Raw genomic sequence first — 16688 nt, forward strand, 5'->3', positions numbered from 1 at the left:
CTTTTAAATTAATTAATTAAAGTATACAAATTCCTAATAATATATATATATATTTCTATATAGTTATAAAATACTTTATATTACATATGTTAATATTGCGTAGATTAGATCGTAATATACAATTAAATTTTTTACACACACATATATATATATAAAATTATATACGAAGCTAATTATAGCTACTAAAGTCACTAATAGCTACGAAATGAGTGACATACGAGATGATTTTAGCATAACGGGTTATCCTTCAAAAGGGGCAATTATTTCGCGTGATTATCTTCCATCTTTTTTGAAGTATATTAAACATTTAAATTAAGACTAAAAAGGACAAGAAAATAAGTGACGCTTGTATATAAAAAAAGCATAATTCCATTCTATACGTATAAAAAGATACAAAAGATGCGCGTCGATTATAGTGATTTAAAATTCAACCAGGCGGGATTTCGCGCGCTCCCGATCCTGGGAACTTAAAGATCGCGAGATTGGCGGGCCTGCGCGGCCGCTACTTGAAAGCAGTGAACGATCGCGCTGCATTGTGGCCATCGAATGGCCGCCTCGTCTGATGTCTGTCCATTCTGTTCTTCTGTAATTAGTTTTCCTTTATTCGGCGATCCACGCGAACGGCGGTCTCCACGGCGAAACGATCCGGTAAGGCGGCGTCGCGTTACGTCAAACCTGTCAAACGCGAGGCGGACGAGGCGTGACGAGTGTAATAACAATATATATATATATAGATTCCGTTCTGTGCCGCCGCGGAACCGCGAAGTGCGTGCACCCGCGCACACGACCGGTGTGCGTGTACTTGGGAGAAGAGACTTTGTTTTTTTTTTTTTTTTTTTTGTGTCAGATCATTATTAGAACTGGCGAAATTCGCGCGAGACTCCTCCACCTCGGCCTCGGAGCCTATACAGGACCGTTTCCGAGGGAATCGTCCTAGCTAGCGCACGACACAAAATCGTGATGTACAGTAGTTTTTCGCGAGATGATGTCTCGGCTGCATGTGTGAAGTCGGAAACATTTCTTATTCCCCTCCTCCCTCTTCCCTTCTTCACCCCGGCTTCTCTCCCTCCTCCTCGTCGTCTCTCTCTCCCTCCTCCTCCTTCATCTACTTCACTTGACATTAGGTTATTGCACGATTAACGGGAAGATAAGCAGCAATAAATACCTTTCGAAATTGGTACCCGAAAATGTCAAATTTATTATCTGTGAAAAAAGAAAAAATTTTTGTACGTGTAGTATAAACGTATGTGAATGTATTCGTGAAAATTATGATCACGGTATATAGCGGTGCATATGCAATTTTAATTCGCCCGAATATCATTCTCTCTCTTTCTCTCTCTCTCTTTCTCTCTCTCTCTTTCTCTCTCTCGCTGCGCAAAACATTTTGATTTTACATCGCACATATTTAATTTATTCCATTAATATAAGGTATATATATTTAATTCGTTTTATATATAATTGTGAAAAAAATATATAGTATGCAAATGAATAGAATAGATTAAAGAATCGAGGGGTTAAAGAATTCAGAAATTATGGAATCAAGAATAAAGGATCAATTTTTATAAAGTGGCTAAAATGTATTTATTGCTGCAAAGTTAGATTATTAAAAAATTGTTGTATACGTAGATATTAAATTGCAAATATTGAAGCTATTTATTCATTTTTTAATTTTGTACAATAATTAATGTGCACAGAAAATCTATGTGTGCATTATAATAGTTTAAAGTAATCTACAAAAGATAATTTCTGCACACTTTGAAGAAAATTATCACATTTTATTGCTCAAGTTTATAGCATTATATACTTGGACTTTGTTATCGGTATCACTGATAAATATATGAAATTAAAAATAGCATTGAGCAAGTTCAATTAGTCATCAGTAGAGACTACTAGTGTGATAAAATGTTAAAATATTCTATCGTTTGATACAATATATGTATAATTATCACATCTTACACAGAAATTATGAATGAGATAAAAGAATATTATATAATGAGAGAGAAGAATGTATTGATTTTTCTTTAAAGTAAAGTTTCTATAGATACATCTTTATAGTATAACTAATATATTATATAACTTAATTGAAATTTATATTGCATTTATTATATTTATTTTGTGATGCTTGGTACTTTTACAGATATTTTTTTATGTTAATGGTTTTTCTTTTTCAAATTGTTATAGATTTAGTAATATAGCAACCGTAATAACATTGACAAACGTAACATTGAAATGGAAAAAAGTGGCGATGGATTGCTGTTTCGCGCTGAGAGAAATAATGGTGCCGATGAAACAGCCATGGACATTGTTGACGAAAGAGTGGCTATCTTAGACGCAGGTGCACAGTATGGAAAAGTGATAGATCGAAAGATTCGTGAATTGAATGTCCATAGTGAAATTCTGCCACTCGATACGCCAGCATTTACTCTTCAAGAAAAAGGATACAAGTAAGAGATATACATTTGATATAAATAGTTATTGTTAATATAACTTAAATTTATATAATTATTATATGTATTCTGATTGTTTTAGAGCTATTATCATTTCTGGAGGTCCTAGTTCAGTATATGCAGAAGATGCACCCAGATATGATGCCGATATCTTTCGAATAGGAATTCCTGTATTAGGTATTTGTTATGGAATGCAAATGATGAACAAAGAGTTTGGAGGTACTGTAACTAGAAGGGAGAGTCGAGAGGATGGTCAATTTCCCATTGAAGTTGATACCAAGTGCCTGTTATTTAAGTATGTAAATTGCAGTGTATCATAGAATTTTGAAAAATATTTATCATTTAGAAAGTACTTTTGTCTGATTCTACAAAAAGTACATTTTTAATCTTAAAAACTCTTAAGATCCGAAATGTATTATTTATCAGGGGCTTGGACAAGGACCAGATGGTACTACTAACTCACGGAGATAGCATAGACAGGGTAGCTGACTGTTTTCGTACTACTGCCAGATCGTCAAGTTTTATAGCGGGTATAGCGAGTGATAAGATGAATTTATACGGCGTGCAATTTCATCCAGAGGTAGACTTGACGCCTAATGGAAAATCGATGTTACATAACTTTTTATTCGGCATTGCTGGCCTTACGGGCAATTACACGCTCCGCGATCGGGAGGCTCAATGTATACAATACATCAGAAATACTGTAGGCGATAAAAAAGTTTTGGTAAGCAAGTGATATACATTAGAGTTCGTTAAAAAATCAGAGTTCTTTTAAAAAATTATTACAAGAATATATAATATTTTAAGTATGTATGTAATGAAAGACATTTATTCGTCTAAAAAAAACTTACAGTTATTGGTGAGCGGTGGTGTGGATTCGACGGTATGCGCGGCTTTGTTACAAAAAGCCTTAAGTAAGGAGCAAGTTATAGCACTACACATTAATAACGGCTTCATGCGTAAGGGAGAAACGCAGTTCGTCGAACAAAGTCTAGCTCAATTGTGCGTGACGTTAAGAGTGGTGAATGCTAGCCGTTATTTCATGCAAGGCACAACGACCGTCCCGTTGGACAACGTCACGCCTATGATGAACGCTAATGTTACGAATAATAAAGGAATATGCGGCGCGGCGAGTAGCCCGAGAACCAGGTTAACCAAAATGTTATGCGAAACTACCAATCCGGAAGAGAAACGAAAAATCATAGGCGACGTTTTCGTAAGAGTCGCAAACGAGGCGATGGCGGAGATGGGATTGAAGCCGGAGGATGTATTCCTTGGACAAGGTACCCTCAGGCCCGATCTTATAGAAAGTGCAAGCTCCTTAGTCAGTGGTAAGTGTAATTTTTTAGATCTTCTGTTAGATTATGACGTCAGAGATGAGAAATACACTAAAAAAATATTTCGATGCAACACTTTCAGATGGCTTTAGCACGCTTTTAAAATTTTTATCTCGAAAATTATTATTTTCCCTTGACAATCAATCAACAACTGTAAAATGATCGTGATATCAAACTTTGTCATGCAGAATGACTACGCACAAAAACTAGACAGATTAGGCTTCATATTACAGTCATTTTACAGCTGATTGATAAAGGGAAAAGGATCTCTTTATTTATATATTTATTTAAAAGTGACATCTAAGAATTTTTAGCGTGTGCTTTCTCGCCTCTGACGTCACAATCTAACATAGTCATGGCGAGGACCCAGAAGCTTTAAACAACTCTTTTGGAACAATAATGCGAGTTTTATCCGGATCTAGGTAAAGCGGATGCCATAAAGACGCACCACAACGACAGCGAACTTGTGCGAGTGTTAAGAGCGCAAGGACATGTAGTCGAACCATTGAAAGATTTCCATAAGGACGAGGTGAGACAATTGGGATGCGACCTTGGATTACCGGCGGCACTGGTCGCGCGTCATCCGTTTCCCGGTCCTGGACTCGCAGTACGAATCCTGTGCGCGAGTGACGCTTACATAGAAAAGGATTTCTCCGAAACACAGGTATATTACCAAAGCACAAGAAGCAAATTCAAAGTTAATTCCCAAGTTATCACTTCATATTTTGATATTGATATTTGCTTCCAGGTTATAGTCAAAATAATGGCCGAGTACGAGCAGATGCTTCAGAAAAAACACGCGTTGCTGAATCGGGTGGAAGGGGCAACCACTGAAGCCGAACGTCAACAACTCCGCAGGGTCTCGAGTCATCGTCATATCGCAGCAACTCTTCTGCCTATTCGTAGCGTAGGAGTTCAGGTACTTGACAGAGTACTCTGCACTAATCTTATGTGAAATGGATTTCGGTTAAATCAGTTGGTTTTTTCATAAGTTGTAATTATTGTGTTACAGCCAATCAAACACGAAAAACTCAGGTTCTGCGAGTTGTTTGACTGGCTATAGCTCACAATCAGTAACTGTTCATTATTTAGCTTTGAAGCTATTACATCTTTTGTTCAGCAGATCATAAGCTATAACATATGACAAAACCAGTTCATTTAACCGAAATTTATTTTGCATAAGATTAATGCGGGATACATTTATTGTAAAAAAAAAAAAAAAAATAGAAAGATCATCAACAAGTGTATTCTGTCTTTCATTTTACTTGAAATATTAAACATTTTTTACTTGTTTACAGGGCGATCGGAGATCTTACAGCTACGTAGTAGGTTTATCGTGTGAAGAGACTGTATCCGAGGGAATGGAGTGGGAAGATCTGTTGTTCCTCGCGAAGCTAATCCCCCGTGTGTGTCACAACGTGAATCGCGTGTGCTATATCTTCGGACCGCAGCTCCATCATCCAATCCAAGAGATCACGTCCACGTATCTCACCTCCAATGTGATAGCGACTCTGCGACAGGCGGATCATTTGGCTAACCAAGTGTTAAGTGCGAACGGCTGTATGGGAGCCATCAGCCAGATGCCCGTTGTTCTGATCCCGATACACTTCGATCGCGACGCGACATGCCGGCTGTCTTGTCAACGTTCCGTTGTGCTCAGGCCGTTCTGTACTAATGATTTTATGACCGGCACGCCTGCCATTCCTGGCAAAGATTTGCCAATACACGTAAGTTTCATATATATATGCATATGATTTCCATAACTATAATGTATGCTGCAACCAATTGTACAATGAATTGTTACATCGCATATTTGTATTTATATTTATATTTGATGTATCAACTCAAGTAGCAAACTGATGTCATTAAACATCAAAATTTCATGTCATTCAATTTTTTTCTCATAATTTTTTTTACAGTCCTATAATAATTTATCACCTTTCTTTTATTACGAATATGTGAATATAACTTCAAACAATTGGATATTCCTAGATAGCAAACATACATCATTTTGACATTGATAATGTCATTAATGTCAAAATCTAATGGAAATCTAATCTCTAGAATTGTGAAAAAACTTTATATAAAATTTATGAGAAAAAAAGAGAAAATGTTAAATAATGCAGAAGTTTATTTAGTTAGATTGTATGAACGAATAAAAATAATCAAACGTATATTTATAATTGATGACTTAAATTGTTTTGCAGGTGGTGAAAAAGATGGTAACTGAAATATCCACGGTGCCCGGAATCTCACGTGTTTTATATGACCTAACGTCTAAACCGCCGGGAACAACAGAATGGGAGTAGTGAACGCTCATCTGGCCCCTTTCTATTTTTTCACCATCCCTGCGCGCGTAACGACAAAGTGAAAAAAGTATATTTAAAAATATATATATATATATATATATATATATATAATATTACGAAAGAGATACACGAATTCGAGTTGATGACTTCTTACTAATTTATACAAGACCTTCGAGCAAACTTTTTCAGCGAAAGGTACGCATTAAACGAATCGTGTATTACTGGCTTCTCTATACAAAGAATGGCATTTTTGCGTTCGATTAAAAACTTAAAGGTAAAAAAAAATATTATATATACGTTTGCCTGTAAATAGGTTTCTTATATTTACTACACTTTCGTTATACAAGTCCTTAATTTATTAAATTTCCGAGATTTCGTAATCACAATCATTTTTATTACATCTCGAATCATTGCATCTGATCGACGGTACCATTAGATTGTTGTTGTATTCTATCTGCATATAACGTTGAACATGCTTCACGGTTCTTCTATATGTCTTATGCCAAGTGCAGTTCTCAATTTTTGTTATACATCTGCAATACGGATGTAAGAGAATACATAATAATATTTCATGTATCATAATGTCGAATATTATTATTTATCGCTCTTTTGTATTATATATACGTTGTATTTGGATTATATATACGTTTACTATAATACAAATGAATTTAATACATAGACATATAAATTACCTATGCATGGTTTTCAACAAAATATGTAAATCCTCGATGCGTTTCTTTTGTGGAAGCATGCTGAGAAATGTCGCGAGTGACAGAAAGTCCACTTCGTTCACGACATTAGACTTAGTGACCCACGTTTGTATCTGCATTTTTACCTGTAAAAGCATTCTGTTCAATTCAGTCATGTTGAGGTCAAACAAAATATCTTTATATATTTTAATACGGTTTTCTCAACAATAATCCCATATGTATATATTAATTGATGAAATTATGACAAAGCAGACACACGACTCTCCATTAAAAATTCTAAACAATATATATCGAAAAGGAAAGAAGGGGAAGGAGAGCTTCATTATATTATAAAGGTCGGACGAATATCGACTACACGAATATCGCTGGTAGTTTAATAGAAAATTTTCTAATTGTGCTAGACATCTATTAAAAAGATTTTTTTTCCTTTTTATTGAACTATAATTTAATGTAGCGTAAGAAAAATCGAATCATTTCTGAGTTATTTATTTCAATGATGTACGGTAATAAGTGATGAAAACAAGTGCGTTAACGATTTATACCACACGTTTGTTTATAAACTAGATCTAAGTTTTTAAAGTGTGGTCATTTCTACTTGTATGATAGGAGAGTGAATCTAGAACTGGAATTATACCCCGTAATAAAATGGCACTGCGCAATTTACTGTGATAAGCTAATAATTCTCACGAAATATTACCGACTTTTGTTTATCATTTTATTGTTTATCACATAAATCTTTCATTACTGTGCCAATGTCACAGTTACCATTCAATGTTCGGCATGATGGTTATAATTCATATTTGCATGTTAAATACTACTGATATTACATACAGATTGAATTTAAATATTTAATATATACATAAGCCCACAAATATTTGCAGATAAAGGAAAACGTCACATTTCGAAATTTTTTTTGTAAAATATAAAATTAATAAATATAAGGAGAGAAAGAGAGACAGAATTCTGATATGTGTCATTATAGCAATAACAGAAAAATGATTTGTATTAGTAAAGAATAATTTCGTACAATATTTAATATCAATTGGAATTATTACGTGCGCCAGATGTCAAAAAAAAGATAGAATACGCAAACACTCAGTTCCTACTTAATAATTTGTTTTAACGAATAATTATATGGTACCTGTTGTAACGGAAGAGCGAAAAGATGATTCACGAGAGTAATCAACATTTCCTGATGTTTATCTATGTTCTCATTGTTATGTAAAATACTTAAATTCTGTAAAATAAAGGTATCGGCTTTATCCATCGCAGCATCATTGTGTGAAATCTCAATATAATTATTGCGACACGATATGGAATCAGTCTCTGCCTTGTTGTCGATGTTCTTTTTGCATAATTGATCCTTCACATGCAATATTTTATCCTCTAGCGATACACATGCAGCTTCGTTTGTAGAAGAATTATTTACAATAGGTTTCGCAGGTTTTTTATTGCTATCATTAACCTTCGAAGAAGAACTTGCTTCTTGCGGTTGTTCATTATCCTGGTTTTCATCTGTCTCTTTCAAATTTATTTTATTCGCCTCTCTCTTCATATCACAATAGAACTGCACATCGCGTTGCACATCGGGATGCAAGTCGTCTTTCATTAAAGTTGACAGAACATCTGGATCAATTTGCGAGCAGCCGTGTACATTTGAGGTTCCATCATCCGAAACTTTATTCACGATCTGAGACTGTTGTCTCTTGTTTCTTTTATATTCGTCGAATATCTCGTTTCTTATATCCTCCGGTAATTCGATCAACACGGACATATCGATGTCTTGGATTTGCGGTATCTCGTATTTCGATGATCTTCCGCTACTCGGTTTTGTGTGTCTGAAAAAGTTCTCTTGAGATGTCTGTCTTTGTACCGCTTTCTTGCTTGATTTCCCAGATAAATTTTTCGTTTGTGGAATATTTTCATTTGCCTTAGAATTATATAATTTTTTATCTTCTGTTTCAGCTGTCGATTCGGTTTGAATCGCTACACATTCATCCTTATGTACATTGGAAGATTCTGCCAATGACAAATTATTAACTTTTCCATCAAAAATATCTTCTGTTCCTGATGATGATTCAGCAGTCAAAGACACTTTAGAGCTATCCGATTTAGATTTCTCGGTAAAATTCGAGTCGCATCGATTCTTCTTGTCTTTACTCAACATTTGATCACAATTTGTTTGCACTTTTGCAGATTTACTGAAGAAATTAATCAAGTTGCCTTTGCTCTGCTTAGTCTTGCATATTTCCAATCTGGATACTTGTATTCCAATTCCTCTCATATCTTCGGGCGTTAAATGTAACTGATTCCAAATGCTTATGACTTCCCTGCATAGCAAAACACTTGCATTAATTCTTTGAGATATTTTATGAAATATAAACAGGGTTGGGTAAATTAATTATTTTTTAAATTAAGTTAATAGCTTATAAATTAATTACGTAAGAAACAACTCGGTTAAAGTTGAGTTAAAATTAAATTAAGTTTAAAAAGTTAATTTTTTCAAAATATTATTTATATTAAATTAAAATATAACTTTAACATTTTTTATATTTAATATTTTATTTATATATATATATATTAATTTTTAAATGTATATAAAATAAAAACTATTTTTTATACAGAAATGTATTTTTTGTGATTACAATTATGAAAAAATAAAAACTAATAGTATATATGAAATAAAATTTTTATTCATTATCATAATACTTCTAAGAATTATATAGAATAATGCTCTTATTAAAATTTAATCGTTATTAAAAATTAAATTGTCCAATATTTAAGATTTTATAAAAAAAATAGTGACATTCAGAGATGAAAAAAATTTTTTAACTTAGGAAAAAGTTAACCAGTTAAAGTTTAAATAAATAACTAGTTTAAATTAAAAATTAACTCATTCTAAATTAATTAAGCTAAGTTAAAAATTAACTTTTAATTAATTAGTTATCCAATCTTGAATATAAATATATATAATAAGTACATTTTAACACGTAAGAAATCAACAGCGGTAAAAAACTTACTTTTTAATGATACTGACGTCATCGACAACCGCTATAAGATTCTTCGATTTTGTTATATAATTGCAGGGACCATGACCCATGAACTTCGCAGTTTCTTTCGGTGCATCTTCGGCTCTGATCATGAGTTTTAGCGTGATGCATCTGCCTTTGGCACGAACTGCTGTTAATCGGTCGCACACTTCGGCGGATAATTTGCTCAAAAAATCGACGGCGTCATCGTTGTTCCGAAATCTTATACCGTAATTGACTTCAGCAGACACAGATTTCCTAATATGTTCTAGATTCAATTTCGTGTCGTCCAGTCCACGGCACATTTTATGCAACTGCTCTCCCATCTTTTTGCCGAATTCTTTCTGCAAAACACCCAAAGAAATCTTCTGCAAATCCTCGCATGTACGCACATTCATTTTACGTAACTTGTGTGTTGTTGTTCCGCCAACTCCTAAAATATTGAGATAAGACAAATTAATTCCTTATATTATATTTTTTTTATATTTCTTAATTTATATTTCTACAATTTTTTTCCAAAATTTTGTTAAAAAAAATTGTTCAATATGAGAATTTGTGTTTCTCTTAATACTTTTTTTTTTAATACTGTAGATGATTTGATTATTCAAATATACCTGGTAAATCTCTTGTATCTAAAGCCCGCACATATGTCTCCGCGTTCTGATTACTCAAATAAAATTGATTATCGGGTTTTGCTTTTCGCGTTGCCAATCTCGCCTGCAACTTGTTATTGCCGAATCCTGTGGACACCGGGCAATCTGTTTTACGCTTTATCTCGTTCCTAATTATTGTGGCAAACTCCAACGGTGATAATCCGGACGCTTCGAGAATCCTCGTGCAATCCGCGTACATCTCGTCGCAACTTACTGCCTCGATATCTAATGTATAAGATGCTACCGTATCGTACAGTATATAAGAAACTTCCTTGTAGCCCTCGAAATCATATGCAATCGTTTTCAGATTTGGACACAGTTTCAGCGCTTCTCCCAAAAACATGCCGTTCTTCACACCAGCCTTCCTTGCCGCATAAGAACACGAAGCTACTTCCGATAATGATCCAAATTCTTCCTTGCCGTCGTAATTCGCCGAAAATGTGTTGCCTTTTGCGTGCGTTACCGCCACCGGTAGATCTCGCAATTCTGGTTTATTCCTAATTCCTACAGACACGAAGAAACAATCCATATCGATGTGCATTATAACAGATTCCCTTTTGCGTTCTACTCTGTTATCTGTAAAACATATCGTTTCATCTTCAGAGTCTGATTCGCAATCGGCTGAAGTGGAAGGGCCTCTTGCTTTTTTTAATTCCATTAAACGCTTAAGTCCAGGAAATACCCCGTCACTTTTATCTCTCAACTCGTTGACGTAATCCTTAAAAGTGGTTCCCATGGTAGCGATGTAATGTAATCTTGAGTTGCTATAAAATGCTGATAGAAATTCAGCGTCTCTTGTAGATTGCGCGTTTGTTCTTGTATTCGCAGGTTGACGATTGCTCATTGCATCATGTTTCGATGCATCGTTAATATTATGTGTCGATATATTATTTATATCAGTCTCATTATTAATTATTTCTGCTTTAGAGTGTTCAATATCTTGTTCATCCGTAACTGAGTTAATATCGGCTTCAATCTTCTTATTATTTAATTTATACGCCAACTGAGGTTGTATATTAGTGCTATTGGAGTAAAGTAAATAATTTTGAAAATTCAAAACTTTCCCAGCTGCAATGCTGTCAATAATCCACTGTGGTTTACATATAGGAATTGGATTTTGACTCTTCCTGTACAACATTATTTTAGAATACGGTAGATTGGATGCTATAATATGAGTTGTGATTTTAGGACGCATGTAATGATGATATAAACCTCCATGCATCATCATTAGACGTCTGAGCTCATCAGATGTTGGATCTGTATAACCATTTACAAATATTGCAATTCCTTCAAAGAGTTTTGACGATTCTGTAAATTCTTTATTAGCTGTAGTACAAAACTGCTCCTCTAATTTGGCTTTCTTTGCAGCCATATAACCACCCTGAAATATATTTATTGTTAAAATACATAAATTAAATAACATGGAGATAATTTTTCTAAGTAATCTGATAAAATTTAATTTAGATAAATGTATAAAAATAATATTTTAAATTTTGATACTCACCCACTCTTCAAAGCCATTTTCGCTCCAAGCATGATCCCTTTTCTTTTTTGACATAATTGCATTATAATTTAATTATGTATGATAATTATCATATAATACATGCACTAAAAAAAGAGAAAAAAGATTAATAGCTTATTAATTATAGCTTTCTCAGAGTTCTTAGAATTAGAAAAAATTGCTTTCAATTTCTCTCTTATGCAGAATTAATTAGAATGATTTTAACCTCAAATATAAAGTGTTGTATTGCGTAAACCTTGAAATTGACAATTTATCCCAATTATTATGTTGACTATATCAATTCATAATTTACGTAATAGTTGGTAATAGCAATCAATGATTCATGCAATTCTGTATATTTATATGTAGAATTATTTGTGGCATACTGAGTATATCCATATTTGATATTAAAAATGTTTGTATTAAAAAATTATTGATAATTTTCATCTATCTCGCACTGATCACATTATAAGAAATAAATAAAAAAGATTATACACATAGAACACAATATATCTACATCAATGTACATATTCAATACATAACATCTGTCGCTTTCCCGCCATTTTATGCGAATCGAGAAACTTCTCTATCAGCTGTCAATTTTCATGACACCTGTTGCGTGAATGAATTTGTGATACATATACACGTATATATATAATTTAAAAAAAAATTGTTACACAATATTAAAATATTAAGACATTAATTTTCTTCTTTTTGTCATATATTATTGATATTAAAATAATATCATTATATATCAAAAATAATTTTATTTTTAAATATTAATTCTGAAAAATTTATTAATACAAAATATTTCTCATTCCGCTATATTTTGATTTAATTGTAAAATTAAAATGCAACAGATAACTTTACATTTAAAAATATCGTTCTTTATTTTTCTAAATTTTCGCTATTTTAATAATGTACAATATATTACTAACACATATCTAATGTATTAATATTATATTATTTTAATACATTTTTTCAATTTATACAATTCAATTTACACCTATTAACAATAACATGATGTACCTCTCATTATACAATATGTAATATCTGAAATGTATTTCTATAAAACAAACCTGTTGTATAAAATAACTTTGGGAATAACAATGAGGAGAGAAATGGCATACATATGTAAGACAGTAAGACTAGAGACTTTGACGAGTGCTCTGTATTCATACATATTTGTAGAATGTGTATATTTCTCTTTGTAAAATAATCGTAAAATATTTTAGCATGTTATATACATATTAAATTGCATAGCAGATTTAAAAAATGCTGTGTAGCTTATTGAACTCTATAGAAATTCTACCTTCCTATTATTCTTCAATTAAAATGAATTTTGTACTATACATATAACATATAACATATAACATTATACATAACACATAATATTGCAATTGTGTGCGTAATCTTTCATAATAAAAATATCCACAAAAAAGGGTTTATTAAATAAAAATGTTCCTCTAAAAATACACAGTATATGGCATTTTAAAATAAATTGCCATAATTCTTTTAATTCATTTAAAAAAAACTTTTTGCAAGCACACAATTGTAACTATTTAAAATATATTTTATAAGAAGAGGTCATTTGTTCCAGGAAAATAAATGTCAAGACTGTGTGAGGTCCCAAACGTGCATAATATGGGAAGAATCCTTTCCACAATGCAAATAATCCTTCATTTCTTACGACTTTAGTCAGAACATCAATCGCGCCCGTAAACTCTGGCTTGCCATTTATTGTTTTCATGTTTTGAATTCTAGAAAAAAGATAATGCAAAGATAATTTAAATTCTAAATTAAAAGAATGTTAATTAATTGAATTTTAAACATAATCCTAAATTGTTAATAATTTACCTTGTTTTAGCTATATCGACAGGCATGGAAGCAGCAGTGGTGACTAAACCAGAGATCATTGAGCTCGCAAAGTGCAGTACAATATTTTCCTCAAAATATCCTATTAAAACAAAAAAAGATTATAACAACCATAAATAGTAATTTTCAACAAATTTTATATATACACATATTTAATATTTCTATAATAAATACCTGTATCTAACAATGCTTGTTTTGCTTGAGAATACGATGCCAATTGTGCTGCATTTACAACCATGGCACGACCCATAGTAGGAATGGCACCACGCCATAAAGTAAAGAGACCTTCCTCTTTGATTATACGGAATAATGCATCAAACACATTTTTGTAGTTGCGTCTCTCCGCTGTATTAAAATATTTAAAAAAATTAAATTATGTGTGTATAGATATGTAATTGTATCACGTAAAAGAAAAAAATAATTTACCAATAGGCAATCTTCCATCTGCCGTCATTCTAATTAAAGCTACTTCAGCAGGTGTACCTACAAATGCTCCGACACACCCAGCTACCATACCAAGTAATGCTTTTACGATAAAACTTGGTTGAGCATCTTGTCTAGAGAAGTCAAATGTATATCATTTATATGTATTGTATCATATTTATCTCTTAATCCAATTCTCTTATATTATTATAAAAATTTCTAAATTGTACATGATTAACTTACGAAGAAATCTCCATAAGCCAAGTATATATTCCAAGTCTAGTGGTAGTATATGTAGCCTGTCGCATTAAACCAGCAGATAAGCCGGAATATAATGCCAAAACACCTTCATTTTTTAAAATTGCTGATGTAACACTTAGTGTTGATGTTTTTGTACCACTTAGCTGCATGCGATTTTTTATTAAATCCAATGGCTGTACAAAACATGTTGCTGCCATACTGCAATTAAGTAAATGACTTTTAACAATCATCTATTATAATGTATTATAGAACAAATATTTTATGAATTAAATATATGTATAAAATTTGATTTTTCCATAAAATGTTTTATTTTATATATAATTAAAGAATTATATTAAATTTACTTTGTACTTTTTTAAATGTATATATAATTTATTAATTTAATTAAATTTAATTATATATATTAAATTATTACAATAATACAAAATAATATATCAAAATCAATTTTAAAATATTTTATATCATATTAAAATTATTATAAAAATTTAATAAAAAATTGTATATTTTTCCAGAAATTATATACATGAAAAGTTGTACATTAGTCCAGGGTTAAGCTATTTATAGTTTGCTATTAAGATATATGCACTTATTGCATCATCTTGAAATAACACGTCTATTTCTTTTCGTTTTTATAATTATTAACAAGTACTTAATATCAGCTAAAGTAATCAATAAAAAATAACTGGCGTAATCTGAAGAATTATGACCATTCGACCTTCAAACCTCGGTGATTGCAAAACACTGATAATTATCAAAAAATAATTAAAACATTTCAAAAAGACACATTGTTACAATTCCATTCGTTCACAAATATTATAGATACATATTCAAGATAAGTAAAGAAAGAGGAAAAAAGGAAAAAAAACAAACCCAGAAGTGCCACCAATTAGGAACTTGACACTGTTCGGCACCGTCTTCTGGCCACTCATTTTGACCTGGATTTCGATAAAACCAATTAATTGATTGAATGTCGCGTCGACTTGTATTAATCGTAACTTGTTGCTCGCTCTTTGTTAAACGAAAATTGACGATGATCGCGGAAGCCCACACACAGATGTAAATAGAAAAATTTTGAAAAAGATCCCTCGAAGGACCTCGCCGGGTGCACTGGATCGCACTGGATCGCGAAGACGGAGAGGAAATCTGTCGCGATTGCCCGACCAATCCAGGCCGTGTCATTCGTTATCAGCTGATACGGAAGTCCGAAAATAGCGCCACCTTTTCGCGGCATCGATAATTCCAAAGTAAATTTATAATGGCCTTGAAATATTCGGGATCTGCTGCGAACGTAGGCGCCAAAATGTCATATTATCTATGAGGATATATTTTTAGCATCCTTGCACAGTCGTATATATAAGCATTTGTGTATTAGATTCTTGCTTTTGCGAGATTACGTAGACATAAAAAATATACACTTTTCCTGGAATCGCTATACCTCCTGAAATTTTTCGATAGCATCATCAATATATATATATATATTCAATAAACAGGGTTAAGTAAAAAATAACTATTTTAACTTAGCTCTGAATACTATTATTGTGTTTTTACAAGTTATAAACATATTATTTTTAAATTAAAGTATTATTATAATTATAATAGTTATTATAAATGTTTAAAACATCAACAAAATTCGAATTTAATATAAATAATATATTTTTAAAAATTAACTTTTGATTTAACTTCAGTTAATTTAATTTTAACTTAGTTAATTTTCTGTTTATACAACTTTTAATTTAGTTTAAAAGAATCATTAACTTACCCAATATTGTCAATGAGTAATAAACTAACGTCATTAAATGTCAAAATGACATTTTGACATTTTGACATTTTGACGTCAAACCTCATAATATTTTCGTAATAATTTGTTCATTTTTTCAGAGTTTTGATTTTCATGATTTGCGAAATAAATCCTCCCTACTTTAACAATTGTGCGCATCTTCGTATAATCGCCTAAAATTGCTGAACTTCGATAAAATGAAAAGAACATCACTCTTCTCTTTTCTACGGTCTCACGCAACTGGATGCATTTCGTTTGATATGCTACTAAAATTTCAAATCGTTCAATTGACCAATCAAAACGAAGGGCGCAGGTTTTCTTCGTTCTGCCACTAGGGACTTTATAGAGACTGAATTGAGTTCCAAA

General features: G+C 32.2%; 3 protein-coding genes across 11 annotated transcripts; 1 reads left to right on the forward strand and 2 right to left on the reverse strand.

Annotated features, from left to right (window-relative positions):
- The first annotated feature begins 501 nt into the window (after positions 1 to 501).
- Positions 502 to 8065, forward strand: bur (GMP synthase burgundy). 4 transcript variants are annotated; one of them, XM_085484276.1, is made up of 9 exons: positions 502 to 648; positions 2182 to 2444; positions 2530 to 2742; positions 2874 to 3171; positions 3301 to 3778; positions 4207 to 4448; positions 4533 to 4703; positions 5083 to 5511; positions 5992 to 8065. In XM_085484276.1, the coding sequence occupies exons 2-9, from the start codon at positions 2230 to 2232 to the stop codon at positions 6091 to 6093; spliced, it is 2148 nt and encodes a 715-aa protein (XP_085340402.1). In that variant the 5' UTR covers positions 502 to 648; positions 2182 to 2229; the 3' UTR covers positions 6094 to 8065. The 4 variants fall into 4 exon arrangements, with proteins under 4 accessions (XP_085340402.1, XP_085340403.1, XP_029178052.2 ...); XM_085484277.1 differs by lacking the exon at positions 502 to 648 and adding an exon at positions 653 to 709; XM_029322219.2 differs by lacking the exon at positions 502 to 648 and adding an exon at positions 853 to 962.
- Positions 6388 to 12592, reverse strand: Rev1 (Rev1 DNA directed polymerase). Of its 6 annotated transcripts, none has more exons than XM_085484271.1 (7): positions 12514 to 12592; positions 11990 to 12093; positions 10447 to 11866; positions 9824 to 10265; positions 7945 to 9133; positions 6786 to 6928; positions 6388 to 6626 (listed from the first exon to the last, which is right to left on the reverse strand). In XM_085484271.1, exons 2-7 carry the CDS (start codon positions 12041 to 12043, stop codon positions 6452 to 6454), a joined length of 3423 nt encoding a protein of 1140 aa, XP_085340397.1. In that variant the 5' UTR covers positions 12044 to 12093; positions 12514 to 12592; the 3' UTR covers positions 6388 to 6451. The 6 variants fall into 6 exon arrangements, with proteins under 6 accessions (XP_085340397.1, XP_085340400.1, XP_085340398.1 ...); XM_085484274.1 differs by having other exon boundaries at positions 12504 to 12592; XM_085484272.1 differs by having other exon boundaries at positions 12482 to 12592.
- Positions 12593 to 12851: 259 nt separating this feature from the next.
- LOC114946222 (mitochondrial 2-oxoglutarate/malate carrier protein) lies at positions 12852 to 16533 on the reverse strand. Its single transcript, XM_029322704.2, has 7 exons — positions 16305 to 16533; positions 15416 to 15983; positions 14528 to 14743; positions 14288 to 14418; positions 14036 to 14206; positions 13844 to 13943; positions 12852 to 13746 (listed from the first exon to the last, which is right to left on the reverse strand). Exons 2-7 carry the CDS (start codon positions 15472 to 15474, stop codon positions 13545 to 13547), a joined length of 879 nt encoding a protein of 292 aa, XP_029178537.1. The 5' UTR covers positions 15475 to 15983; positions 16305 to 16533; the 3' UTR covers positions 12852 to 13544.
- Between the last annotated feature and the right edge of the window lie 155 nt (positions 16534 to 16688).

The sequence above is a fragment of the Nylanderia fulva genome, unplaced genomic scaffold, assembly GCF_048542155.1.
Source record: "Nylanderia fulva isolate GAGA-0341 unplaced genomic scaffold, ASM4854215v1 Scaffold3, whole genome shotgun sequence".
Lineage (NCBI taxonomy): Eukaryota > Metazoa > Arthropoda > Insecta > Hymenoptera > Formicidae > Nylanderia > Nylanderia fulva.